At 34.1% G+C, this 27,277-nt stretch overlaps 2 protein-coding genes and 1 pseudogene across 2 annotated transcripts; all 3 read left to right on the top strand.

Annotated features, from left to right (window-relative positions):
- Positions 1-431: 431 nt before the first annotated feature.
- On the top strand, positions 432-1,881 carry LOC131867209 (xyloglucan endotransglucosylase protein 1-like; annotated as a pseudogene).
- A 10,820-nt stretch (positions 1,882-12,701) lies between these two features.
- Positions 12,702-14,102, top strand: LOC131867214 (xyloglucan endotransglucosylase protein 1-like). Its single transcript, XM_059215507.1, has 4 exons — positions 12,702-12,935; positions 13,035-13,135; positions 13,251-13,444; positions 13,567-14,102. The coding sequence occupies exons 1-4, from the start codon at positions 12,773-12,775 to the stop codon at positions 13,931-13,933; spliced, it is 825 nt and encodes a 274-aa protein (XP_059071490.1). The 5' UTR covers positions 12,702-12,772; the 3' UTR covers positions 13,934-14,102.
- A 9,796-nt stretch (positions 14,103-23,898) lies between these two features.
- LOC131867201 (xyloglucan endotransglucosylase protein 1-like) lies at positions 23,899-25,638 on the top strand. Its single transcript, XM_059215504.1, has 4 exons — positions 23,899-24,116; positions 24,227-24,327; positions 24,458-24,651; positions 24,767-25,638. Exons 1-4 carry the CDS (start codon positions 23,954-23,956, stop codon positions 25,143-25,145), a joined length of 837 nt encoding a protein of 278 aa, XP_059071487.1. The 5' UTR covers positions 23,899-23,953; the 3' UTR covers positions 25,146-25,638.
- The last annotated feature ends 1,639 nt before the right edge of the window (positions 25,639-27,277 follow it).

The raw sequence follows: 27,277 nt of genomic DNA, 5'->3' as shown, positions 1-27,277 counted from the left end.
ATCAATTATTAAACCATTCTTCAAAAAAAAGAGAGACATTGGTATACAAAATCTACGGTTACAATTAAATACTATTCCAATAAGTATACCAGCGTCCTCCTCACATGTTTGAAGAATATTAAAAAAAACACGCGGTATGTGGCGTTTGACCGCTTTGTGGACAGGTGAGATGTCGACATCCAAGAAACTACATTTTAAGTAGCCTCGGAACTGCACCCACACTTATGGAATACAACTCCTCTTTCATAATCCGCACACCTACGCCAGCTGTTGCATAACGTACACAGCTATGCTACCTGTACTCAACACTACACTCTTCCAGCTGGATCTCCGAGTGCAACAAATCCCAAAACCTTTACTCGCTGTAAATACAAAGCGCGCACTAACTCATCCACTTTAACAACTCTAGGTGAAATTTCTTGCTACTTTCCATTTCTTACCTGACCCTGCCTATGTATATAAATTCCATCGATTTCCTTCTGCAATCCAACATTCACATCATCTTTACCTCTATCAATACTCATACGGTTTGCATTCTTGTCTTCAGTTGTCAATGGACCTCATTCTATGTGCTCTCCTCTTAAGCCTTGCACTTGCATTCTCCCACCTTGTATCTGCAAATTTTTACAATGACTTCGATATCACATGGGGAAATGATCAGGCTAAGATACTTGACAATAGCCAACGCTTGCAGCTTACTCTCGATCAGTCCTCAGGTATTTATCTCATATGTTTACTGCATATATATATATATGATTTTTAGGGTATGTTGAATGGATCCTTATCTCCTCTGCCTCTGCTGTATGAAAACAGGTTCAGGGTTCCAATCCAAGAATGAATATCTATTTGGCAAGATTGATATGCAAATCAAGCTGGTGCCTGGTAACTCCGCCGGTACTGTTACTGCATACTATGTAAGTTTGCCCCTTCGATTCACTCTGCACTCCTGAAATGAGTAGTGGGTAGTACTAGTAGTATTGTTGTGGGAAGTCGAGTATGGTCTAATAAAATGGTGATGATCTGCTGCAGCTCTCGTCACAAGGGGATAAACACGATGAAATAGACTTCGAGTTCCTGGGAAATCTGTCTGGAGATCCCTATATTATGCACACCAATGTTTTCTGACAAGGAAAGGGCGGTCGGGAGCAGCAATTCTACCTTTGGTTCGACCCAACAGCAGACTTCCACACTTACTCCCTGCTCTGGAATCCCCAACAAATTATGTAAGTAATTTTTATATAATCCCTGCAACTTCAAATCAACTATTGAATGTCCTCTCTGGCCTGGCCCTCTACTTTTAACATCATTTTTGTAGTTGATAATGTGTATTTCTGATATTGTGCAGGTTTTCTGTGGATGGAACTCCAGTGCGAGTGTTCAAGAACAGCGAAGATTTGGGCGTTGCATATCCGAAGAATCAAGCGATGAGATTATACTCAAGCCTGTGGAACGCAGACAATTGGGCAACCAGAGGCGGTGCAGTGAAGATCGACTGGAGCAAATCTCCATTTGTGGCATCTTATGGAAATTTCAAAGCAGAGACATGCTCCGCCTCCTCTGATTGCTCTGTGAATTCATGGTATGGTGCAGAGGCGTTGGAGTCGAGTGAGCAGCAGAAACTTGAATGGGTGCGCGAAAACTACATGATTTACAATTACTGTTCGGACAGTAAAAGGTTTCCACAGGGCTTACCTGCTGAATGCACTCGCTAGGCATTCGACTGAGTTCGAAGGATTGAGATACAACAAGTTTCACCAAATCCATTAATTCAATTCTTTTATTCATTCATTTTTTGTAGCGATTTTCAAGCCCAAGAGGCTATACTTGTAACTATTAGATCCCGGTCAATTGAATATGTATCTCAATATTCATTTTTTAGCATTTCCAAAGAGTTTAAAATTTCTTTCAACCGTGGACTTTTTTATGGCTATAGTTAGTAATGATCTTTTCTTTTAACTTTAATTTTAATTCATATCAAAAGAACAATCACCCTATGGTAACTAATAGGGCGATACTATTGTAATTTTTGAACGGTTCTTTTTTAAGTGTTCTTTTGGACAGTTTAGCAGAGTCTAAACTATTATATCTACATGAACACTATCCGATGATGCATTTATCATGCTTGTTGAGCATTAATTGCATTTGGCTTTTAAGAGTTTGTGGTCTATTGGTAATTAAACATGGTTTTTAGGGACTCAGTCATAATTAACATTATGATAAATCCTATCTCTACAAATTCTCTTTAAAACCCTACCTCGTTTGATCCTACCTTTCTAAGTGTTCTCATCAGTTATGTGTTTCATCAATTCATTTCCTCTTCGTGGCATGTGTTTGTTTGTCATTTGCATCCCATGGTTCATTTACCCGTCGTTCTCATCTTCCTTTTTCTTTTGAAAATTCTAGATATGTTTGAAATGGCATAGCCCAAGGTATGCTTATCTATCCATCAAAATTTTAAAATCCAAATAGTTTCCAAAGGGGTATAGTAAGAAAAAGAGATCCAAATAGTTTTCAAAGGGGTATAGTAAGAAAGAGAGTGAACCAAGTACTCATTATATTGCCACAACTTCTATAAAGTTATTTGTTTCATGCCTTGAATTTCTACAAAGTTTACCAAGTTGACTAGACCTATTAATCATGTTCTTTAATAGACTTTACTTAATTCTAACTTGATTAATCTTCTTCCTACTTTCCAATTAGATCTGTCTAGAGGGTTGTACTTGATATTATAATGATAATTCATCCATTAGTTATCTTAGAGTCAATGGAAATCATACACAAATTTATATGGTATTAAATAATATATGACTCAATTAACAATAATATGATTAATTTGAAAGTGTTAATGATGGGAAAACCTAAAGTTAACTACTTCCAATCAAAACATATTTGTATACAAATCCTTTTACTTTGTATAATCAATCTCACAATATGGATATATTCTTTAGTTGTTTGAGTGCCTCGCTGCTAATATGACACATATGCATATAAATAGAAACAAGAAAGATCTGATATAATGTTAATTTTTCAACATATCTAGTTACATAAATTCTTTTGTGGGTATGTCGCATGATAGAGATTTTCTCCTCCCTCTTCTTCGGTGATTTCCTTTTATGATAATGACATACCAAATAACAAATAATATGAATCATTGTACGTGTATGGTCAGATAGTATCTTTATTGACCCAATAAATTCGTATAACATTTTATGATAGATTTTTTACATGACCATCATTTTCATCAATATAGCTATATACATTATAGAATTTCATTTCAAATGACCAATGCCTATTATGGGTTACATCATCTTTCCTATACAAGTGGGTCTTAAAGTGACGAATATCTTATTCAAATTATCACTTTTTTTAGTAGATTATTTATGTCATGTGGTATACTATGGCTTGAATAGTTAAAATAAGTATCTTATATGGTACACTAATGTTTGAAATATGTTCATTGGGATAATATTGTCAAAGTAGAGAGAGAACCATATGTCCTTGCTTATGAAATATCATTTTATTTATTAAATATATGTCTATGAATAAGTCATTATACATACGTACACATACACATACACACGCACACGCACACACACATGAACACACATGCACACACCCATCCACACACACATACACATATAGAGACTTCTAACAAGCTTATTTATAAGTGCTCAAAAAAAAAAAAAACATGATTTAAATACTATACATTTTGATGAGAATTGAAGAATCAATGATGAGTTATATGAAAGAAAGACGCGAGGCCTAAAATAAATTGCATTTGGAACCCTTCCTAAGAGAGAAAATTTTGATATTGATGAGCCTCTTGAGGACAATGGATGTCCTTATTTCTCACATACAATTACAAGAGAAGAAAAAAAACAAAAATTTAATTCTTACCCTTCACATGAAGACAAATAAGAATATTTCATTTCTCATTAATCACAAAAGAAAAGCAAGGAAGATTTCATCCTTATCTTCCACAGAAAGCAAATAAACTAATATTTAACAACCTGATTGCTTCATCTTCTAAATATTCTACTACATGTGTTCCAAAACAAAATTCCATTGATAATAAAAAACAAACTACATCCATGGAGTCACATCCAAAAACATTATGTAAAGAAAGATAAAGTACACATTGCACCTATTTCAACAATCTTTACTAAGAGAACACTTTCCTATCACAATGAAAGCCACTTCCTAGAGGGTGTTTACAAAGAACATAATCAAGATGAAGATAATTTGATTGATGATAATCACATATTTGAATCTTGGATTATCCATGCTCAACCCAAATACATTAACTTATTTTCATATGTTATATTGCATATCTCCCACTTGGAGAATATATCCTCTATAGCATTCAACATATTTCTATATTGATGATGGTATGTTTACACATTATATGATCTACATAATTCTCATGATTGCATCTACCAATTAGTATGCTTGGTTGTATATTTTCAATCACATGATCTTTTCTTGTGATGATTATGTTTTCCTTTATTCTTGTTACGGTTATATCTTATGACTATCACATGTTTTTGATAACCATGGTTTATCTTATGATTATATCTTATGACTGCCACATATTTATCCTAACCATGGTTATATCTTATTTTAACATGTCAATGATGATTACACTTTATCCATGCTTATCATGATGTCATCTCACACTTATCATGATGATCATCATATACTACCACTACCATGCTCACAACAAACTTTAATTTCTTTAGGTGACAGGCGTTGTGTAACAACATGGGAACTCTCGCATACCCACCACTATCATTGTACAGGACATCATCTGTGTTACTCTCCCTCTTTCTTTTCCTACCTGTTGTTTTCTTCTGAAAAACATATTGTAGGTACTCTGACTCATCATGTTGCTTTGTTGACACTATTTTCCACATCTGCTCTGCTCATTAAAAACACATTCGAGAAGAATATTGCTACAGGTTTCCTTGTTTGTCACGGTAATACACCCGTGGTTCAATTTCAAACCCTATTCCTCCTATTCAATATACACACAAAAATCCATCAGTCAATTTTTTTAGGAGAGGATACATGATAAAAATCAAAGAGGAAGTTGCAGACAAGAAATAAATTCACTTACTTTATAGAAGTGCAAACATAGTTGCAGTGGGGTATGGAGGAAGAGAAGAAGAGAAAGAGGGATGGGGTATGGAGGAAGAGAGAGAGAGAGAGAGAGAGAGAGAGAGAGAGAGAGAGAGAGAGAGAGAGAGAGAGAGAGAGACCTTGTATGCGTTTGAGAGGGAGAGATGATACACTTACATGTGTATATATATGTTTAATATATTATATATATACATATATTATATGTATATAAACATATTATATATACAATGTCATATTATACACATATTATATGTATATACACATATTATACATACAATGTCATATTATACACATATTATACACAGAATATCATATTATAAAATAGCGTGTACATTCTGTTTATAGTAAAGGTAGCGCGTACACGCTGTTTATAGGGAAACAAGCACATACGCGCTGCTTACACTATAAGTACCCCGTACGCGCTTTTTAAACCATAAGTACCCCGTACGTGCTTTTGACTGTTTAGGCTTGGAAATTGGCCTGGATGACAAAGCTATGGATTGGAAGTTTGATTTCCCTCCATTTCTCTCATTTTTGACGTGTTTTATTTTATCAACTTGGTTTATCGACTTTGTCATCATCAGGTTTACACTTCATAAAGTGGGTATTTCTAAAATTGCCACCATATTTTCACCCATCTTTTGAGCTTTCTAACCATATAATTTGTTTTCAATTTGAACAACAACAACATATTATTATTGAATTTCTTTTACTAGTGTCTCCATAGTTCTCACAGACATAGGTGCACCATTTTTTGAATAACTTTTGATATACTTATCCAAATTTAAAAAACTTTATACATTGTTGTAGCGCACTTTATTCTTTACAATTTTAAAAAAAAAATTGTATTTTCGATTTGTTTAGTGCAACTTATGCTTTGTGCACAAACAGGTACCTAATTTTCAGGATGTGCTCGATTGGAAAAATCATTAAAAAAAAAAAATACTCAACAAAAAATTACAAAAAAACACACATCTTCTAGTGCCCACTCTTAACTATCTTTATGCCAAAGGATTTGTCAAAATACTAAATCTAACTATGAATTTTTTGATGCGCACGTCAGACACTATGTTATGTTTTTCAGAAAAAATCAGGGTCAGTTTTTCGTGTGAGAAGGATTTGACCCCCTTAATCTTATCCAATTTTGAAAACGTTTAGTAGTTTGGAAACTAGATTTAGAGTAATACAATATTTGTTCTTTGATTATCTTCATATCTTGAGTGGATGACTTTCAAATTTTGCCTCCAAGTTCAGGTTCACCTGATTTCAGAAAAAAAAAAAAAAAAAAAAGTGTCCACTTATACCCCCCTTTTTGACCACCATCTTTGTGAACTTACCCTAGAGGCAAAGAGATGGGTGAAGAATTGGCATACGGTTTTGAGGTGGAGTACAAGCAGTTGTTGTTCTGATGGCTACAATGTTTGTGATATTGTGAACAACTCTTTCAATGTTTGTATTTGGATTTGACTATTGTTGTGAGCAATTCCTTCAACATTTAAATGTTTCAATGTTTCTATATGATACCATAACTTAAAGTCTTACATAGACTATACTTTAGCAAAAAGTCATTTAATCTACAGCTATGAACAATTCCATCAACATTTGTATTTGTAAACCAAAAATCAGAAGCTGAAAGTAAATAGAGAAAATATATACTAAATCCATAATGATGAAAACTAAAAGTCTTAAATAGACTAGGATTAATGGAAAAGTTGTTTAATCTAATAATTTAGTATAATATTGAAAATTGTTAATTGAATTGATTCCTTGCAGCCATTGTGCATTGTCATTCAATTTTTATATAGTTTTTTAGAAGTACGTTCCTCTAGCATTAGTACAAACAAGGGAAAGAAAAGTGAAATTATATGTTCCCCAATATGCAGTACTTCAATATGGTAACGGTTATAGAAGTGAATCCAATAATTAACCAGAAGAGCTTGGCAAAGTTTGAAAACAATATCAGACAACAGTTTTGAATCTTTTTTCCGATTGGTCAATAACTGAGACGGAATGATGGAAATGAGGAGTGGACCGGGGAGAAGCAAAGGAATTTAGACAAGAAGGAAAATCTCAATGAACCTATCTTGTTACAATATAAATCAAATCCTCTATAACTGCTTTGGTTTTTAACGGATATTTATTGTGTTTTGTATGTTCTTTTGCCTTATTCTTTTGAAACTTTTTAGTCTGTTGCATTTGTTTTTAATCTTAAGTTAGTTTGACAAGTTGCATGACATAAAGGAGTGTATGCATCACAAGTCAGGCATTGAGGATGACCTTGAATGGTAAGTGTAATGGGCACGGGGAGGACTGAGGTGGCCAATAGACGCACAATGTGATTTCCTTTCCAAAATTTTAATTTGGTGATTAAATTGAAATTTAAATTGAAAGAGTTGGTTTTGAATTTCAAAATTTGAAACAGAGTGTAGATTGAATGCTCTGATTACTTGAAATTTCTTATTCTCTCAACAACATATTTCAAACTTCATCTACCAATGTATTGAACTACGAACTTTTATACTATTATTGCCCACTTTCTAATAGCATAGAAACATTTTTTAAAGCAAATAGCTTTTAGTGTATGGCAATTATAGTTGCATTCGTTTGTTGTAAGTCCAAAACACATTGCGACCATATTTTCATATTAATATCTTGATCTATTACCAAAGATGATAAGGGAAAACATGTGATACAAGTGAAGCAAGCCATGAATACAACTTTTATTTTCCCCATCTGAGTGCCAACACCGAGGCAATCAGAATACAAAGCTTTCACTACCCTAATCTATGCATAAATTTACCATACCTCTCCTATTTGTTGTATGCATTGACTTATTATGCTTCTATTTGCTTTATGCTCCTATTTTCTTTGTGGTTATTTTATTATGTTGTGATCCACTTCCTAGATTTGTGTCTAGACTCTATGGATCTTTGGTAGTCTTGACAGAAGCCTGAACCACAAAACACCAAACCAAAGTTTTAGAATAATAGTCCTTAGCTATATCATCAAAATCATTTGGTAATGCTAATTTCATCAAACAACATAATAAAAGATTATCTAAAGAAAAAATAATGATATAGAAGTTCCACAATTGTATCACACACTTAAATTGCAGGTATGTTGTGGTCAATTTCTCAATTATTTATGAGAGATGGACTATAATGAAGATAATGATCCATAGATTTATTTTTTATTTTTAATTAATAATTATTAAGATTTCAAATCTCAACTCGCCCCTTAAGGATACCACTGGCGCAACAACAAAAATAAAGATTTCAAATCTAAAAGCTTACTTTTTTCAAGAAAAAATATTTATTAGTATATATATTTCATCAAAAAAAAAGAAAATATCCATCCAATCTACTTTATCATGTTGTGAACCACTTCTGGTATTGGTGCGTGGATTCTTTGGCTTTTTGGTAGCCTTAACAACATCATGAACTTCAAAACACCAGACTAACATTTTAGAATAACAATAGTTGTATCATCAAAACCATTTGACTATGTTGAATTCATCAAACATAATACAAGACTATGTATAATTAAAACTTGTCAATTGTATCACTCACATAAACTATAGGTATGTTGTGTTCAAATTGTCAATTGTTACTGAAAGGTTGATTGTAATGATGATAATGACGAATTTATTTTTTTTAAATTAATATTTTAAATCTAATTTTTTGTATAAACAAGTTGAGACTCTTTCAAAAACCACTCTTTTACCTCAATTTAAAAAAAAACCATTAGCAAAAGTCTGATACTACACTACAAAACACATAGCAAGAGAAAAATAGTGCATGACTTATTATGCCGGGGCACCAATACTTATATTTGAATAAACTTGTATGGCTCCTCTCATGATAGCAACATATCTCTCTCCTCTCATAATAGCTTTCTCCACCTAGTTCACATATTCTAAGAGATGACAGAGAAAATCAAATTATTGGTCTTAGAAAACCAAACAAACAACATTACAAAATAAGATAAATTATAGCAAAGGATGAAATGAAGTGGTTGTATCCAAGTTGATTTTCATGTGTTTGACAAATACGTTGTAGCCAACATAGTGTTGTACGCATAGAAATTTGTTTGTACTAATTACGAACTGCTAAACATTTCACCAAAATAAGGATTCTGACTATCTCAATACATCTTCACTTTATTTACTATTAATATAATTAAAATTAATAATATATTAGTAATAAACATTTCAGATTTAGATGATTTCGACTCACGACAGAATGAGAGTATGTTTTCAGTATATGGAATGAAGGGTTTATTGGAGAAAAGCATTTTAGTGTAAGGTTGAAAGAGATTTGGAGGCATGGTTTTTCAGATTTGAAGTTCTATGAAAGAATGGTTAAGAAGAATATTTTTTTTATAAATTTAGTGTGAAGGACTGCTTCTAGGGTTCAAAGTTCTCCAGATATCTATTGTCATGTATTTTTTTTTGTCGAGTGCTTGGTCTTGTACTATTTAATATTTTTTTTGGTGGTACCTACTGCTTTTCAATATTTGTGTTGTTGATTCTTGTAACAATTTCACCATTATTTGTTAGACTAAATTTAATTGATCTTATCTTTGCAAAAAATGTTTGTTAAATCCTTTCAAAACTCTATCAATGTTTAATAATATTAAATATAGTTAAATAATAATAAAAATAAAAGATAGGATATTAGAGCTGTCTAGAAATGACTCCTCGCAATAGATCTCACATTACAGATTGTTAAAACATGAAACAAAAACTTTAGTCTTGTTTCTGAAACAAATTCTTAGTATAGATTTATTTTTAGTCAATAAAGACAGAAATGGAATATCTAGGAAATCTTATTGATTTTATGGAAAATCTATATTATAATATGTGAAAGAATCCCCATTCTTCAGAAGCCTTGGCCATTTTTCCGATCTCTTCTTCTCTATGGTGTTCTTGTGCAATCTCACACATATCAATGACAATATTATTTTTCTGAGTCAAATAGATCAAATGCAAATTCAATGATTGCTCGTCTCTCTTCATCACTTTTCACATATCTATCTGGAACTTATTGAAGGTACGTTTTAGCCAATTCTTCAGCACTCTCAACTAGAATAAGAGATCTTCTCCAGTTGGGTGACTTGTTGAAATCAATTGAAACCATTATACCTCTCTTTTTCAAAGCTGATAAAATATTCAACCTAAGAAATTAGTGTGTATCTTGAAGATACAAGAAACACCTTTTGTAGAAACAAAGATTTGCTAGTATATTGATAGCAAGTTAGGTGGGCAAAGTTGAAATTTAAACACATACCATATAGTTTAGACACCACAAATTAAATATTTAATTATCGCATGCTCTGTTTAAACAATGCTCAAAATTTCTTACTTACGACATTCTTGAAGATATCATTGGGATTTGTTACATGCATGCAAATGCTTAAGCTTTAGGTAAGCAAATAATTGTTAGTGCTTGCAATATTCTTGTTAGGTCTTGTAGTTGGACACATTATCTAGGTTGGACATCCTACCGCGCCAGGGATCAATGGGGATCCCAACTCCCCATCTCACAAGTCCTTTATTGGCTCATAGGAATCACAATATTGGAATGCTAGACCTTATAGCTGACAACTTATCACCGATTTAGATAGACATTAAATATTTAGTTTAGACACCACAAATTAAATATTTAATTATCGCATGCTCTGTTTAAACAATGCTCAAAATTTCTTACTTACGACATTCTTGAAGATATCATTGGGATTTGTTACATGCATGCAAATGCTTAAGCTTTAGGTAAGCAAATAATTGTTAGTGCTTGCAATATTCTTGTTAGGTCTTGTAGTTGGACACATTATCTGGGTTGGACATCCTACCGCGCCAGGGATCAATGGGGATCCCAATTCCCCATCTCACAAGTCCTTTATTGGCTCATAGGAATCACAATATTGGAATGCTAGCCCTTATAGCTGACAACTTATCACCGATTCAGATAGACATTAAAGAAGGAAGCGCCCCCATTTCAGGGGAGCAGGCTCCTTTGACAACTATTCTAACAGAAACAAAAGAGACTACAGGTTCAACACAACAACCAAACTTGGAGGCCTCTCTATTCAAGGCGATCCAACGATTAAAATCACCATACCCAAAACAAGCCATGCACACTTGGATCTATCTCTGCGACCCTTTTCTATATAGTTGTTTCGTGGGGAAAATGACAAAATAGAGAAAGCAAACCAATGTTTAAATCGAATATTTCATTGATTTAGAAAATAAAACCCTACTTGCAAGAACAACAAAGAAATGAAACACAAAGAAACCCAACAACCGACAAATCTACAAGGTAGGGTTTCAAGCAAACATACGAATCTCCAAAAGTGCCCATGTTCCCCTGATGTACGGCTCTGCTCAAAGTTGGAAGAATCACTTTGTGAAAATTTTTGTTTTTTGTCACTCTTAACCCAGACTTCTCTTTTTATCTCTTGCATTCGTTGTTTCTCCTCATGGCGATGGATAAAGGGGCTAAAATAGTTCACCCTAAATCCGATTTCCGTTAACAAAATGCCAACATGCTAGAATACTTAGAGTTCAAAAACACCACCAAACCAAAATAAAAAGAAACCCAATAACCTACAATCTTCGGGATAGGGTTTGAAGCAGGCATACCTGACAGTCTGCATAGATACATTCTCCAACAAACAACCACACAACCCTTGAACGTGGCAAAACATCTAGGGTTTGAGTTGCTTATGATTGAACTACTTGTCGCCAGGAAGACACACCCAAGCAAGTAGGACGACAAATTTCAGGTAGTAACTAAAGAATTTGCACAATCACATAATTTCTTTCACTGAACCCTAAGATATTAACAAACACCACCAATCGACATAAATGTCACTGTCAAACTGTTGGAGTCGTACAGTTTCACTGCTAGATAATAAATGATAAAACACATAAAATCAAGTGACTACCCAAACAAAAACATGTCATTCTCTGAAAATGAAGAGTGGTCGGAAAGATGTCGGAAGTCCGATAATTACCAGAACACTGACACTTTGATGGACAAAAGCCCAAACAGAGAACCTATCAGCTAAATATAATATTCTATCAATTATTAAACCATTCTTCAAAAAAAAAGAGAGACATTGGTATACAAAATCTACCGTTACAATTAAATACTATTCCAATAAGTATACCAGCGTCCTCCTCACATGTTTGAAGAATATTAAAAAAAACACGCGGTATGTGGCGTTTGACCGCTTTGTGGACAGGTGAGATGTCGACATCCAAGAAACTACATTTTAAGTAGCCTCGGAACTGCACCCACACTTATGGAATACAACTCCTCTTTCATAATCCGCACACCTACGCCAGCTGTTGCATAATGTACACAGCTATGCTACCTGTACTCAACACTACACTCTTCCAGCTGGATCTCCGAGTGCAACAAATCCCAAAACCTTTACTCGCTGTAAATACAAAGCGCGCACTAACTCATCCACTTTAACAACTCTAGGTGAAATTTCTTGCTACTTTCCATTTCTTACCTGACCCTGCCTATGTATATAAATTCCATCGATTTCCTTCTGCAATCCAACATTCACATCATCTTTACCTCTATCAATACTCATACGGTTTGCATTCTTGTCTTCAGTTTCAATGGACCTCATTCTATGTGCTCTCCTCTTAAGCCTTGCACTTGCATTCTCCCACCTTGTCTCTGCAAATTTTTACAATGACTTCGATATCACATGGGGAAATGATCAGGCTAAGATACTTGACAATGGCCAACGCTTGCAGCTTACTCTCGATCAGTCCTCAGGTATTTATCTCATATGTTTACTGCATATATATATATATATGATTTTTACGGTATGTTGAATGGATCCTTATCTCCTCTGCCTCTGCTGTATGAAAACAGGTTCAGGGTTCCAATCCAAGAATGAATATCTATTTGGCAAGATTGATATGCAAATCAAGCTGGTGCCTGGTAACTCCGCCGGTACTGTTACTGCATACTATGGAAGTTTGCCCCTTCGATTCACTCTGCACTCCTGAAATGAGTAGTGGGTAGTACTAGTAGTATTGTTGTGGGAAGTTGAGTATGGTCTAATAAAATGGTGATGATCTGCTGCAGCTCTCGTCACAAGGGGATAAACACAATGAAATAGACTTCGAGTTCCTGGGAAATCTGTCTGGAGATCCCTATATTATGCACACCAATGTTTTCTCACAAGGAAAAGGCGGTCGGGAGCAGCAATTCTACCTTTGGTTCGACCCAACAGCAGACTTCCACACTTACTCCCTGCTCTGGAATCCCCAACAAATTATGTAAGTAACGTTAATATAATCCCTGCAACTTCAAATCAGCTATTGAATGTCCTCTCGGGCCTGGCCCTCTACTTTTAAGATCATTTTTGTAGTTGATAATGTGTATTTCTGATATTGTGCAGGTTTTCTGTGGATGGAACTCCAGTGAGAGTGTTCAAGAACAGCGAAGATTTGGGCGTTGCATATCCGAAGAATCAAGCGATGAGAATATACTCAAGCCTGTGGAACGCAGACAATTGGGCAACCAGAGGCGGTGCAGTGAAGATCGACTGGAGCAAATCTCCATTTGTGGCATCTTATGGAAATTTCAAAGCAGAGACATGCTCTGCCTCCTCTGATTGCTCTGTGAATTCATGGTATGGTGCAGAGGCGTTGGAGTCGAGTGAGCAGCAGAAACTTGAATGGGTGCGCGAAAACTACATGATTTACAATTACTGTTCGGACAGTAAAAGGTTTCCACAGGGCTTCCCTGCTGAATGCACTCGCTAGGCATTCGACTGAGTTCGAAGGATTGAGATACAACTAGTTTCACCAAATCCATTAATTCAATTCTTTTATTCATTCATTTTTTGTAGCGATTTTCAAGCCCAAGAGGCTATACTTGTAACTATTAGATCCCGGTCAATTGAATATGTATCTCAATATTCATTTTTTAGCATTTCCAAAGAGTTTCAAATTTCTTTCAACCGTGCTTTTTTATACCTGTAGTTAGTAATGATCTTTTCCTTTTAACTTTAATTTTAAGTCATCAAAAGAACAATCACCCTAAGTTTTGAACGGTTCTTTTTTAAGTGTGCTTTTGGACAGTTCAGCAAAGTGTAACTATTATATCTACATCTTTGATACTCATACTCTTGTTTACGATAAAATTTCGGTGAACATTCAATAAGCTAATTAGGAGATAGCTTAGGAGATTGAGATGCACAAAGGATCCAAAACTATTTGGATTCTCTCTTCTACTATTACCTACTTAAAAAGAACACACAATTCATAATTCATTAGAAGTTTTTAATTTTTAATGTTAAGATTTTTAGTGTAAATAAGATATGATATATAAAGATTTCTAATCTCATTTATTAGAGGAAAATTGTCAATTTAAAATAGAATTTTTTAATGCGATATGTGTTAGGTAATAGTTCAATAACATTCATATTGGACAAGAGTTAATGAAATGTCATTTTACATATATGTGTACAATATATGTTATGTGCACATATACATATATGTCAACAAGTATATGTGCATATGTATGTGTGTATGTGTTCATAGATTTCAATTAAGTCAAAATTGAAAAAAATAACAAAATTTTCATATAATGTGATTAGTTTTCATGAGAAGATGTTCGTTCGATCAAAAGCTATGATAGAAGGCAATTTAAAATCTTTTTGACGTTTAGTTTCGCATAATCAAGCTCTAATTTGATTGTTTAATTTCTTGGTTGGGTAATTGAAGAATTTGTATTTAATCTCCAACCTTTTAATTGTTATTGTTAATTATCAAATTCTATTTCAAAAAAATCAAATAAAAGTTTCAGTTATTAAAAGAAAGCGGGGAATAGATGAGTGTCAACTAATTTGGTGAAATATCACATAAGATAGTGTTGCCAATCCAAAATAATCGTGAAAACATAAAGTTTTTAAAAGAATAAAGAATGCTATTAGAAGAGAAGTTTTTAATGCTAGATTCAAGTGTGAATAAGATACGACATTGTGAGGATTTGTAATGCCATTTATTGGAGGAAAACGTAGATTTAAAATACATATTTTTAATGCATATGTGTTGGGGAATAGTTTCTATTCAATAGCACTTATATTGGAATGTCAGTGGAAGATCCCAAAAGAGGGAAATAAAAAGTGAGGTCTCCTTCTATAACACCTTGTAAGGTTATTATTGGATGTTTAAAAACACGTGTAGAGAGAAGTGTTCAGCCAAGCTAGAGGATGGTGATGTGAGAAGAATATAATTGTTGTATCTTGCATCCAAACATTATTTTGTTCTTTCCTTGACAAAGTGGGGTGGAGGGATGGGGGGGGGAGTTCCCCACTCCCCATATTTTTTATTCCCCTTTCTTGTTTGTTCTTGTCTTGGTCCTTTTTGGTTTTTGTTTTCTTAATCTTGTTGTTTGTTTCTTTTTTAATATTTGGTGTTCATCGTTTTGATATGTCAAATGCATTAGCCCCAATCCTCAATCTCTCTCTTCACCTCATTAGCCTTGTCATTGTGAGCATCATTGTTCTTCATTTTAACATGCTAAAGACAAAAACCCTAATCCCTAATTTAGTCAATGATGATGATGATGATGATGATGATGATGATGATGATGATGATGATGATGATGATGAACACACATGAACACACATGCGCACACACATACACATACACATACACATACACATACACATACACATACACATACACATACACATACACATACACATACACATACACATACACAAATCACAAACACCAAAACAAACTTTAAAAACATATATAAGAAGTTGGTAGAGTTGAAATCTATATATTAAAGTTGAAAGTTGTGGGCTAAGTTAAAATGCACAATCACAAAGATTGTTTCTACAATTGTAGAAGTGAACTAAACAAACTTATAATAATCCTCTAGATTCTAAGGCATTCATTTGATTAAGCTTAATTTTTCTTCACATGAACGAATCACCTCTAAACATCCATCACAACATACCTACATTAAATTTTCAAATAAATACACTTATTTATTTTCATATATTCATTTTAATATATCTAAATTAATTAATTTAATTAATCTAAAGTGTTATTTATTTTCCCTTTGTTGTCTTGAAGGACATTGACATGATATAGATCTCAATTAGATTTGTCGTCTTTAAAGACATTGACATGAAAGTTTTTATTGACATTCATGAAACCAACCAATCTATAGAAATCAAAGATTGAAATTGAAACCATCCAAAACACATGACAACCCCACCATTGATTTCTTGTTGATTTCTAACTTTTTGTTGATTTTACTTCTTCTATTGTAAATTTTGTCACATAACTTTATCAAGTTTTTCCATCTTTTCTCCTATTCAAACTAAATCATTAAAAAGCTAACTTATAACATATTTATATAATTATACCGAATATTCTCATATATCTTACATTCCATAATGTAATGTCAATCTACCTCCATGCAGACACATCCTTTCCATCGACCCCTCAACAAATTAAGGAATTGAATTCATGGTCATTGGGAAAGCTCATCTACCACCCCCACACAATTCGCAGCTAAACAAAACACGACAACACTAGGTACAATCAAATAACAACAAATGCAGATTTCTCTCAGTACAAACAAAAGGTACAATCAAATAACAACAAATGCAGATTTCTCTCAGTACAAACAAATTACAAACTCTCCGAACAGGGATTTAATGACATTTAGCCTCTCATTACACTACTTCGGGAGCTCCGGAAAACAGGAGCTCTTCGTTTTCTCTTTTACTCTTTTTTTTCTGCAGGTCAACGGATCGATCCTCGGGGCTGCCGGCAGTTGCAGCAGAAAATAAAAGATAATGGCTCTGATAAAGGCAATTCTGAAGTTCCAGTCCACGACTTCAGACATCAACAATTGCATGCGCTAATAATAATACTTCTTCTTCTTTTTCTCCATTGTTAAATTTTTCATCTGCAGCTAGCATTGAGGCAGAGAAAGCCGTCACAAATGGCCCAAGATATGACTGGACAAGGCCACAGATTCAGTCGGTTTATGATTCTCCCCTCATGGACCTGCTTTTCCATGGAGTAAGTTTTTCTTATCGTTTCGTTTTTACCATTTCAGCCCGCATGTGCATCAGGCACATTGGATTAGTATTTAATGCTATTAGGTTATCAAGCTCAATCTTAAAGTTTAAATGTTGTTTCAGTTTTCCTTGATACTCGAATCTGTTTACCTACACCAAAGTATCAAATGTCGTCGGTTCTAGAACCGGTTTTCTTGTAAATTGAAATTTACACCAAAATACCGTTCAATGTTTGGGTGAGACATTTAACGAGTTCTTTGATTAAGAGTGCTTCCACAGTCCATAATTCAACATTTCATCGGTATATAAGGGTTTTAGGTCATTGTCCTTAAGCTTAGAGTTCAAATTTCTCGTCATTTGTTCTCTGTTCTAGACTTGGGTTAGTTGTAAATGGAAATTTACACCAAAATAGCAACTGCTTGTAAATTTAACATACACTAAAACACCATACACCATGTTGGGGTGAAGCACTTGCAATTTTTTTATTTATTACGAATTTCAAGGTTTCCACAGTCCATCATTTACCATTTGGTTAGTATTCTAAGGTTATTAGGTTATTGTCCCTTATCTGAATGCTCCAATGTCATATCAGTTGCTGTTAGTAATCAAGTCAGTTTGATTGCAATTTTAAGATTTAGTCTAAAATGCATACAACAGTTGCATGAGGCACTTACAATTTTAAGAATAAGTTTTTGCTGTCCAAGTCTATAATTGAGGGCTATTAGGTTATCTTTCTTAATCCTAAAGCTGAAGTCACATATCAGTTGCCCAGTACTCCAATCGGTTTAGAATGCAAATTTACACCAGAATATTGGGCGAGGCACTTAGAATATTATGAATCAAGATTTTTGTGGCTTCCAAGGTCCATAACGTAACATCTTGTCAGTATTTAAGGTCATTAGGTTATTCTCCTTAATCTTAAAGTTTAGATGCCATATCAATTGTCCTCAGGACTCAAATTGGTTTAATTGCAATTGTAAGTTTACACCAAATGCCATTACTGTAGTGCTGGATGATGCACTTTTTAAAGCTCCCATAGTTTGTGATATGACATTTGATAAGTACGTTAAGGTTATAAAGTTTTTGTCCTTAATTATATATTTTAGATTTTCTCAGTCAGGCATAATATCATGTATATGGACACCACTGTTTATTGTCCTTAATCTTAAAGCTCAAATGTCATATCAATTTTCCTTGGTACTCGATTTTGTTTTGTAAATTTAGATTTACATCAAATACCAACCATGGTGTTTGGTTAGGTACTCACACTTTTTTGATTAAAGGTTTTAAGGCACCCACAGTTCATGCTTTAACATTCAATCAGTTTTTAGGGTTTTTAGGTAATCGTTCTTAATCTTAAAGCTTAAATGCCATACCAATTGCCCTTAGTACTTGAACCGGTTTACTTGGAAATAAAAATTTACACCTAAATAGTTAATAATAGTACTGTACCCCAGTATTGGGTGAGTCACTTAATTTTTTGATAAAAGTTTTTTGCTTTTATGGCTTCCAACATCCATAATTCAACATTTGGCCCGTAGTGAAGGTTACTATTCTGTTAGGTTATTGTACTCAATTTTTTTTTTTGGATAGATAATTGAAGATCTTTTTCAGGGATCCTCACCTTTAAGTGTACCTATGGCTTTAAAAGCCTTGACATGTGTTTGAGCTGCAATGCCGGAATCAAACTGTCAAATATTATACTATTTGATAGCTGAACTTAAAATGGTAGATATACTTTTACAACAAGATTATACAAAAGCGAATCCAAGCACAGACAAAGAAACTTCTTATGCACTAAAAACAAAACAAAACAAAACAAGAGGAGTCCATGATGAGGTGGGTCCTTAAGCCAACCATTTGTTTTCATTGAGGTCATCCTGGTGATTTCAGCCCAAGTTTGTGCTGGGCCCTGTTGCCACATCATCCTCAATGTCCATCGTCTGTTAATCCACCACCATATCTTCTTGTACATCATTGTGCTGATTAAGTATGCTTTGCCTCGACAACCTCTTCTTCAATAGTCTTTACCTTTGCCAGTACCACCTCTTGCTCATCTGTATTTGCCTGAGAGGATTTCTGTTTAAAGATCAATAAAAGGCTTCTTGCTTCAAAGGCCCACAAGGAGAGATTCACATTTCTTGTTCCATTTTGACCTTAAAAGTAAAGACACAGTACACTTTCCATGTCAGTTCTTGGGGTAGGATTTCCTTAGTCAACTTTTGCCTAGCTGGGGGCAGGGACACAGGTACTGGTACAGCTATTATTGGTTTTGTTATGCAAGAATTGGTGCCTTACTTTCACTCTGGTTGTTTAAAAACCAGATGATAGAGGGCACTATCAAACAAGAAGGCTGCCCTCATGAGCAATCATAATTTGTTTTAATTTATTGGATTTCATGAAGGCCATAGTGGGGTTCTTCAACGGTTTGAAATTTAAGGGTTGAAACCCTAGCCACGATGGCTTGCTCCCATGGCTGACTCTATTTTGTGTCCTCTCTAGTAAAGTTATCCTACATGAGGTCAAGGTCCTTCTAGTTCAATTGGTAGTATTCCTTCAGTAGTTCATCCATTGTCAAAAATACAAATCCTTATCAAGAATTTTGCTAGCCAAATTGAAAACATAGTCATCTCAATATGCCACGCTAGCCATGATGGTTTGCTCCCTTGGCACCCTCTACTTTGTGTTCTCTCTAGCGAAAAATAAACATTATTTTCCTAATTAAATAATTATGGAAAAATAGGGTTCGTGACACATCTATACCATGAAATGATGGTTGCATATTTAATAAATGTTATAAATATTAAATGGTGCAATTATTTGTCAATTCTACTTTTAACCACTAGGTAATATATATTAAATATCAGCTATAGTGAAAATTGTATAGGTATTTTGAGTAGGAGGATTAATTGTTCCTATGAAATTAATGGCCCATTTTTCAAATGGGGACACACTCAATATTAGTTGAAATTGTATTTCATCCTTTATAGTTGGATTACTAATTCTATACCAAATATAACATTTGTGTGTATATTTATTAGAATATCTAATTAAATTAGGACACCAAAATTTTGTTAATATAAACTTGGTGCAGTCATGGTTAGGAGGGACCTCAAAGATATCAATCTGGACTGTGCAACAGAAGTAAAACACAATGGAAACAAGATAAGATGATAGACGCACTGCATAACTATTTGAATTGTATCATGAAAACCAATTACAATTTATCGGTGACATGTGGGTTACAAGATTTGGATCCCTAGCCTGAACACATGCATATTCCAATTACAGTATTGGCCAACTCTGGACCTCTTAATCTCAAGATAGATCTTCTATTTCTAAAGACTTGATTCTACAAGCTATATTACATTGATTTATATGATCTAGAGGGATCCATGTTGGCCCAAGAAGAATCAAATGCCAATGAACAAAATGAAATGTGTAAAACCACCAGGTCAACCTCCACCAAAGAAAATCCTTTGAAGAATCCAAAGAATGAAGTGCAAACCAAAGGCAAGGTCAATCACATGCCAAGGAACGTTGGTACAATGAAGTAAAGCTCTACAAGCTACGGAAAGGATTTGCAAGATTCGCTAATAGCATAATAGGTCCAAACAGTTCTGATGTTCTAAGCTTAAAAACTGTCTCAAAATCCGAAAGCGATAACTTGTCGGAAAAAAATCCAAATGTCCTACAGACGTGGGGTAAGGGAGATAATCATGTCTAGAAGAAAAAACCAGCTCCGCAAGATCTAGTGAGCAAATACAAGAAAATGCAAAAAGAAATGTTGAAACTGCAAAACAGGAAACAAACTGAAAAAAAATGGTTTTGGCTGATGCAAGATTGCCAAGAACTAGGGATGCTCTTGCATCAAAACTTTGTTCTAGTGCCATCACAAAAAATATGTCCTCAAAAGATGCATTCATTATCTTATTTCAAGGCTTTCTCTTTTTCATGTTCCATATAATTGCTCTTCATGATCTCTCTCTCTCTCTCTCTCTCTCTCTCTCTCTCTCTCTCTCTCTCTCTCTCTCTCTCTCTCTCTCTCTCACACACACACACACACACACACACACACACACACACACACACACATATTATTTTGTATGAGCTCCCCATAACATATAATTTTCCTTTATTTTGTATTTTGCTATGGAAAGTGCATGTCAAATGATGAACCTAGATAATAAAGAATTAGTAAGGTCCATTAGTTGATATGGATTCCTATGATATCCTTTGATTTTTTATTATCTATAGGTTACCCACATGTTTGTGTTCTATATACTTTAAGATACATGGTCATTCAAGAATTCACATGCACATAAGAGTGGAGGTAAAAGACAATAATGTGGTTTAGACACCTATGAGATTTTGCTTTACTTTTGTGTCTATTTCAAATGGTAGACTATATTAATACATGTATATATTAATAGATGACACAATGTTATTTATTATTGGGCTCATTCCCCTATCTTTTACCTATACATGTAACTCCTTAACTCTATGCAAGATTTACACTCTACATTAAGTTGAAACAGTGGGTTTGGGACTTCTATATATCCACTTATTTTTCTCTATGGGTTTGATCTTTTTAAATTTGAAGATTTTCTCTTTGAATTGGTTTACCTTTTTGTGCTATACCATTTAACTCGAAATATCGGCTTGGTATCTAAAATAACTTTGGAGGGATAACAATGCATTTCTAAGAGACATATTATCTTAGTTCAATTTGGAGAAAGATTAAGTAGAAGATAAAAATAATATACCCTGGCCATGTACATGCTCTAGAGTGATGTGATGCAAAACTAGGCCTGTTTAGGTACTTTAATCAAAATGTTTATAACATGTCTCTTTTATACATGTAAATGGTATTCAATGTTATTTGATGATTTATAAAATAAGCGCAATTAAATATGTTTAAATACAAGTACATAATTGTTTACTCAAGTTATAGTGGGGAAAAGATAGGCAACATTCAGCCAAATTTTGAAATTGAATTTAAAAAAATTATGGGTCATATCCATGATTGATGGGTCAACTTCATCTTTTGGGAAATGTATTAGGACATAGATATAGTCAAATCAAATGGATAATAGAATGATAGGGAAATTTGTATGTATAGGCATAATAGATTCATAATGTAGAGTCTAGACAAATATTTTAGGATTTATGTGTTTATGTGGATAAGGTGGGAGATAAGTTAAAAGGAATTTGTGCAAATAGATGGGTAAAATCAAAATGTAAGAAACCCAAATTCACATAAGATTACATTGTTTGTCAATATGTAAATCTATTAAGGCATTATCTCAAAATGGAGATAAAAGTAAATCTAAATGGTAGGGTTATGTAAATTTCACAATTGCATTTTCCTCCTACTTTAAGGCATGTGTGAATTCTAGAATGATCACATGCATGTCAAAGAAATTACTACTCATAAACATACATGCAAATGAAATTTTAGACAAGAAAGGATATCACAAGGATCTTATAAACTAGTAGACCTAACTAAATGTCATTGTGTTGGTTAATTCTTTGATTGTAGGAAGCAAACACTAGGTTGTGCATTTAATTTGGCTTGATTAGGTGCAATTTCTTGGTGTTTAAAAAAACAATCAATTGTGTCACTATTGTCAAGACAAGTGAAATACATAATAACTATACTAGCAATATATGTCAAGTAATGTGACTTAAGAGAGTACCGACATATTTAAGGCAAGAACAAAATATGAAAATAGTTATTTATTGTGACAATAATTTTATAATTTCAATAAAAAAAAACCTAATTTCATAATTACACTAAACATATAAAAATCTAAAATCTGACATCATTTATCAAAAGTCTTTTTGAAAAAAGATAAATTGAACAGAAATTTTCTAGAATTAATGACTACCTCGCTAATTTATTTAGCAATGTGAGAATAGTAGTGAACGTGATCTTGGAACCTTTATCGTCATAATGAATTTTATGTTTCAGACCCTTAGAGCTTAGGTGATTATTCTTGGCATGTAACAGTTCCATTGATCATCATCGCGAGGCAATAAGGGAAGAAATTGACGTTATGTTACCTGTTTTTCCTCACTTTTAGCTGAAGAAATAAATTTGGCCTGGATTACTACGGAGGGACCCGACGTGGAAATGGTACTGTCTACCCAACCCCTACTATGCACCTGCATGCAATTATATGTCTATGTAAAATGTATTATATGCATAGGATGTGTAACATGTATTGTATGCATAGGATCCTATGATGCACGGCAAGCAGTTATATGTATATTCAACATGTATTGTATACATAAGATGTGTAACATGTATTGTATGCATAAGATGTCGGTGCATCGTAGGAACTGGATAAACATTGCCCACACGAACATCTCATTACATCAGGAGGGCAACATCCAAGACAATCATTTTGACTAGGCTTTCCAAATTATGAAATACACCTATTTTATATTGCACACAGCTAAGCCAGCCGTATGCAATGCGAGAAACACGCTCTTCTTCTTGCTAGAATTCCGCGTGGAGCGAAACTCGAGTACCATAAAATATAAATACAAAGCGCGCTCCAAATCATCCACTTCAACAACTCTCTGTGAAATTTCTCGCTACTTTCCATTGTTACCTGACCCTGTCTATATATAAATCTCATTTGAATTTCCTTATCACCATTCAACATTTCCATACCTCCATCACTATTACAACTACTACGTTTTCTACTCTTGTCCTGATATTCCAATGGATCTGTTACCATGTTTCCTCCTGGTAAGCCTTGTACTCTCCTCCTCCCACCTTGTTTCTGCAAATTTTTATAACGACTTTGACATCACATGGGGAAATGATCGTGCTAAGATACTCGACAATGGCCAACGCTTGCAGCTCACTCTCGATCAGTCCTCAGGTATATCATCTCATTTGCTTGCTAAGATATTCATCTCTTTTTCTTACTCCATATATATGATTTTAACAGTATGCCGATTCCTGAACCCCTCCTCTGCTGTACTAAAACAGGCTCAGGTTTCCAATCTAAGAATGAATATCTCTTTGGAAAAATCGATATGCAAATCAAGTTGGTGGCTGGTAACTCGGCCGGCACTGTCACTGCTTACTATGTGAGTTTCTCTCTTACTCTTCCATACATATTTCTATTGTAGTCCCCAAATCAGTAGTGGGCAGCAGCAGGGAATTGAGTATTTATTGTCTATGAGTACGGTGTCATAAAATGTTCATGGTCTGGTGCAGCTGTCCTCACAAGGGGATAAACACGACGAAATAGACTTCGATTTCCTGGGAAATCTATCTAGAGATCCCTATGTTATGCACACCAATGTTTTCTCACAAGGCAAAGGCAACCGTGAGCAGCAATTCTACCTCTGGTTCGACCCCACGGCAGACTTCCACACTTACTCCCTGCTCTGGAATCCCCAACAAATTATGTAAGTTAATGTTGTCCCTGCAACTTCAAATCAGCTACTGAATGTCCTCTTTTGCCTTGCCCTCCAGTTTTAACATCATTATTGTAGTTTAATGTGTATTTCTGATTCCCTGCTGGTTTTCTGTGGATGGAACTCCGGTGAGAGTGTTCAAGAACAGCGAGGATTTGGGCGTTGCATATCCGAAGAATCAAGCGATGAGAATATATTCAAGCCTGTGGAACGCAGATGATTGGGCAACCAGAGGCGGTGCAGTGAAGATCGACTGGACCAAATCCCCTTTTGTTGCCTCCTATGGAAATTTCAAAGCAGAGTCATGCTCCGCCTCTTCTGATTGCTCTGTGAATTCATGGTACGCTGCAGAGGCGTTGGAGGCGAGCGAGCAGGAGAAACTTGAATGGGTGCGGAAGAACTACATGATTTATGATTACTGTTCGGACAGTAAAAGGTTTCCACAGGGCTTTCCTGCTGAAGGCACTCGCCAGGCATCCAACTGATTTCAAAGAAGCAACCTACATAAATTCTTTTATTCCTCCATTTTTTGTACCGATTTACAAGCCCAAGAGGCTATACTTTAAACGATTGCGATCCCACCCAATTAATTATATATTTTAGAAAGACATTACATCCAACTGTTAGCATTTAAGGAGCTTCAATTTCTTCCGACTGAGGACCGCCTCCTGTGAAATTCTCTAATACCAAAATTAATACATAATAATTCAATAATCAAACTAGCAAAATTAAATGGGATGCAAAAATTATGCTAGACAAGACCAATCTCTTAATACACACAATTTGCTTCAATATAACTAGCGGTTGCACCTGGGTAAGGTGCAATGTGTACGGCCGATAGGAGTTTATATCAAGTCTATGTTGTTAAGATAGATCTCTCCTAACTAGGGTATTGATGGATTTGGAAGTCAACGCTAATTCCAATACCTTACCTTCTGCCATACTTTGTAAAGAATCCTCAAAGTCAAAGTTTTTGTATTTCAGCTAGATTAATGTTTGAGTTTAGAAAATAAAGATAAATTGTAAGGGTCATTTTGAGTCAGAACCAAGGGGCCTACAAATATCAAAGCTAAATCCTTTTTATTCAATTCATGTGGTCACTTTCTTGAGCTTCTTACCTTTAGTAGAATTGTAGAATTATTGGTTTCATGGAAAATAATTAATACTCTGCAGTTTCTTTTTTCTTAAGGAAGCGTTTTTGTTTGAATGCAAGCTTGTAATATTGTCTTTATATATTTTAAAGAAAAAATAGCAATAGCATTGGCTTTCTTTATTAGAATACTCTTAATATAATTAACAACCACACTGTGGTAATTCAAAGAAAAGCATATGGCTAGAAATTAAAAGTTTCTAAACAGAATAGCTTGAGAAGAAATGATAAAAAACCAAATCCCAAAATCTTTTATAGGTTTCATAGTTAAGGAATGTAAAGATATTCAAACACATCTTTTGGTGGAGACTTGTAACCAAATATATCAAGGTGTTTATTGAAAGTGAAAACAATAAGAATGTCCAAATCTAATGAGTATGGTTCTTTGAGAGTACATATACGTCTATGAGACAAGGGTGAGAAGCTAGACAGAATATAAGTTGCACAACAAAATTTCTGGTGAAAGTACTCTATTGGCTAGGCCCTAGGATATATATTATTGAGGAAAAAAATTCATTCATTTTAAAGAAAATATATCAAATCCTGGACAAGATTATGGCATCTACTTGAATCAATAAATCACGTGACACTGTATTAATGCATAAAATAGAGCACTATTGTTTTGCTCTATTTTCTCAATGCAATATGACTCAAAATAAGGGCATCTTGTAATGTACCTAAGCAGCTTACACAAGTGCAAGGCCTCCATTCCATTATAAACATGGCATCTTAACTTATAGAACCAAAAGAACATTGTCGACAAAGGAGATTATTCTAATGGTTAATATATCGCTAGAAACCCATATTTCTTTAGTTGATTGAAAGGTGAGTCAACAAGTATGCCTGAGCCATGCATTTGTATGTGGCCCACTTAAAACTAAAGTGTGTTCCATTTTGTCTTCAATTTAACTCTTGCAAATTGAATCGTAATTGTTATGAATATTGTATCATCTACCTTAATATTTATTAAACTTGGAAATTGTGTTACAATAGATGCATTGCTAGAAAGTATACTAATGAAAATGTCCTAGGATCCATATCTTGAGATGGTCAAGTGTTGTGTAGTTTTCAACTATTGTAACAAATTTATTTTATTTTTTGGTTTTGTCTCTCTTGGATAGGTCTTATTTTAAATTTACACCAACATTATTAGAGGTCTATAAGCTTTCTACATAATAATATTAAGGAAGGTGTGTTTATGAACCAATTATTTGAATTATTACTTGATATGAAAAATAAAACTGAGTCCTCGATTTTTTTGTCATATATCCATATCTAGTCATCTGAATCTGATCTCAGGGTTTTTAAAATACTAAATTAGACAAGTTATTGAAATTATATTTATTGATTGTAATGATTATTTTTATTGCAATTATTCATTTACATGTTCGATGTTGGACTAAGGGTTTATTGATGTGTTAATATTAGTGGGAAGAAATGCCACATTACTCTTGAAGGTGAATTTGT

Source organism: Cryptomeria japonica, unplaced genomic scaffold (genome assembly GCF_030272615.1).
Source record: "Cryptomeria japonica unplaced genomic scaffold, Sugi_1.0 HiC_scaffold_165, whole genome shotgun sequence".
In the NCBI taxonomy this organism is placed as follows: Eukaryota; Viridiplantae; Streptophyta; class Pinopsida; order Cupressales; family Cupressaceae; genus Cryptomeria; species Cryptomeria japonica.
This window is presented reverse-complemented; position numbering and strand designations above follow the sequence as displayed.

Bases quoted from the DNA above. Each gene is read 5' to 3' on its own strand.
- LOC131867214 (XM_059215507.1), top strand. From the start codon at position 12,773: ATGGACCTCATTCTATGTGCTCTCCTCTTAAGCCTTGCACTTGCATTC. The intron at 13,136-13,250 runs GGAAGTTTGCCC...GATCTGCTGCAG, and splicing joins GTACTGTTACTGCATACTAT to CTCTCGTCACAAGGGGATAA. The intron at 13,445-13,566 runs GTAAGTAACGTT...GATATTGTGCAG, and splicing joins TGGAATCCCCAACAAATTAT to GTTTTCTGTGGATGGAACTC.
- LOC131867201 (XM_059215504.1), top strand. From the start codon at position 23,954: ATGGATCTGTTACCATGTTTCCTCCTGGTAAGCCTTGTACTCTCCTCC. The intron at 24,117-24,226 runs GTATATCATCTC...GTACTAAAACAG, and splicing joins CACTCTCGATCAGTCCTCAG to GCTCAGGTTTCCAATCTAAG. The intron at 24,328-24,457 runs GTGAGTTTCTCT...GGTCTGGTGCAG, and splicing joins GCACTGTCACTGCTTACTAT to CTGTCCTCACAAGGGGATAA.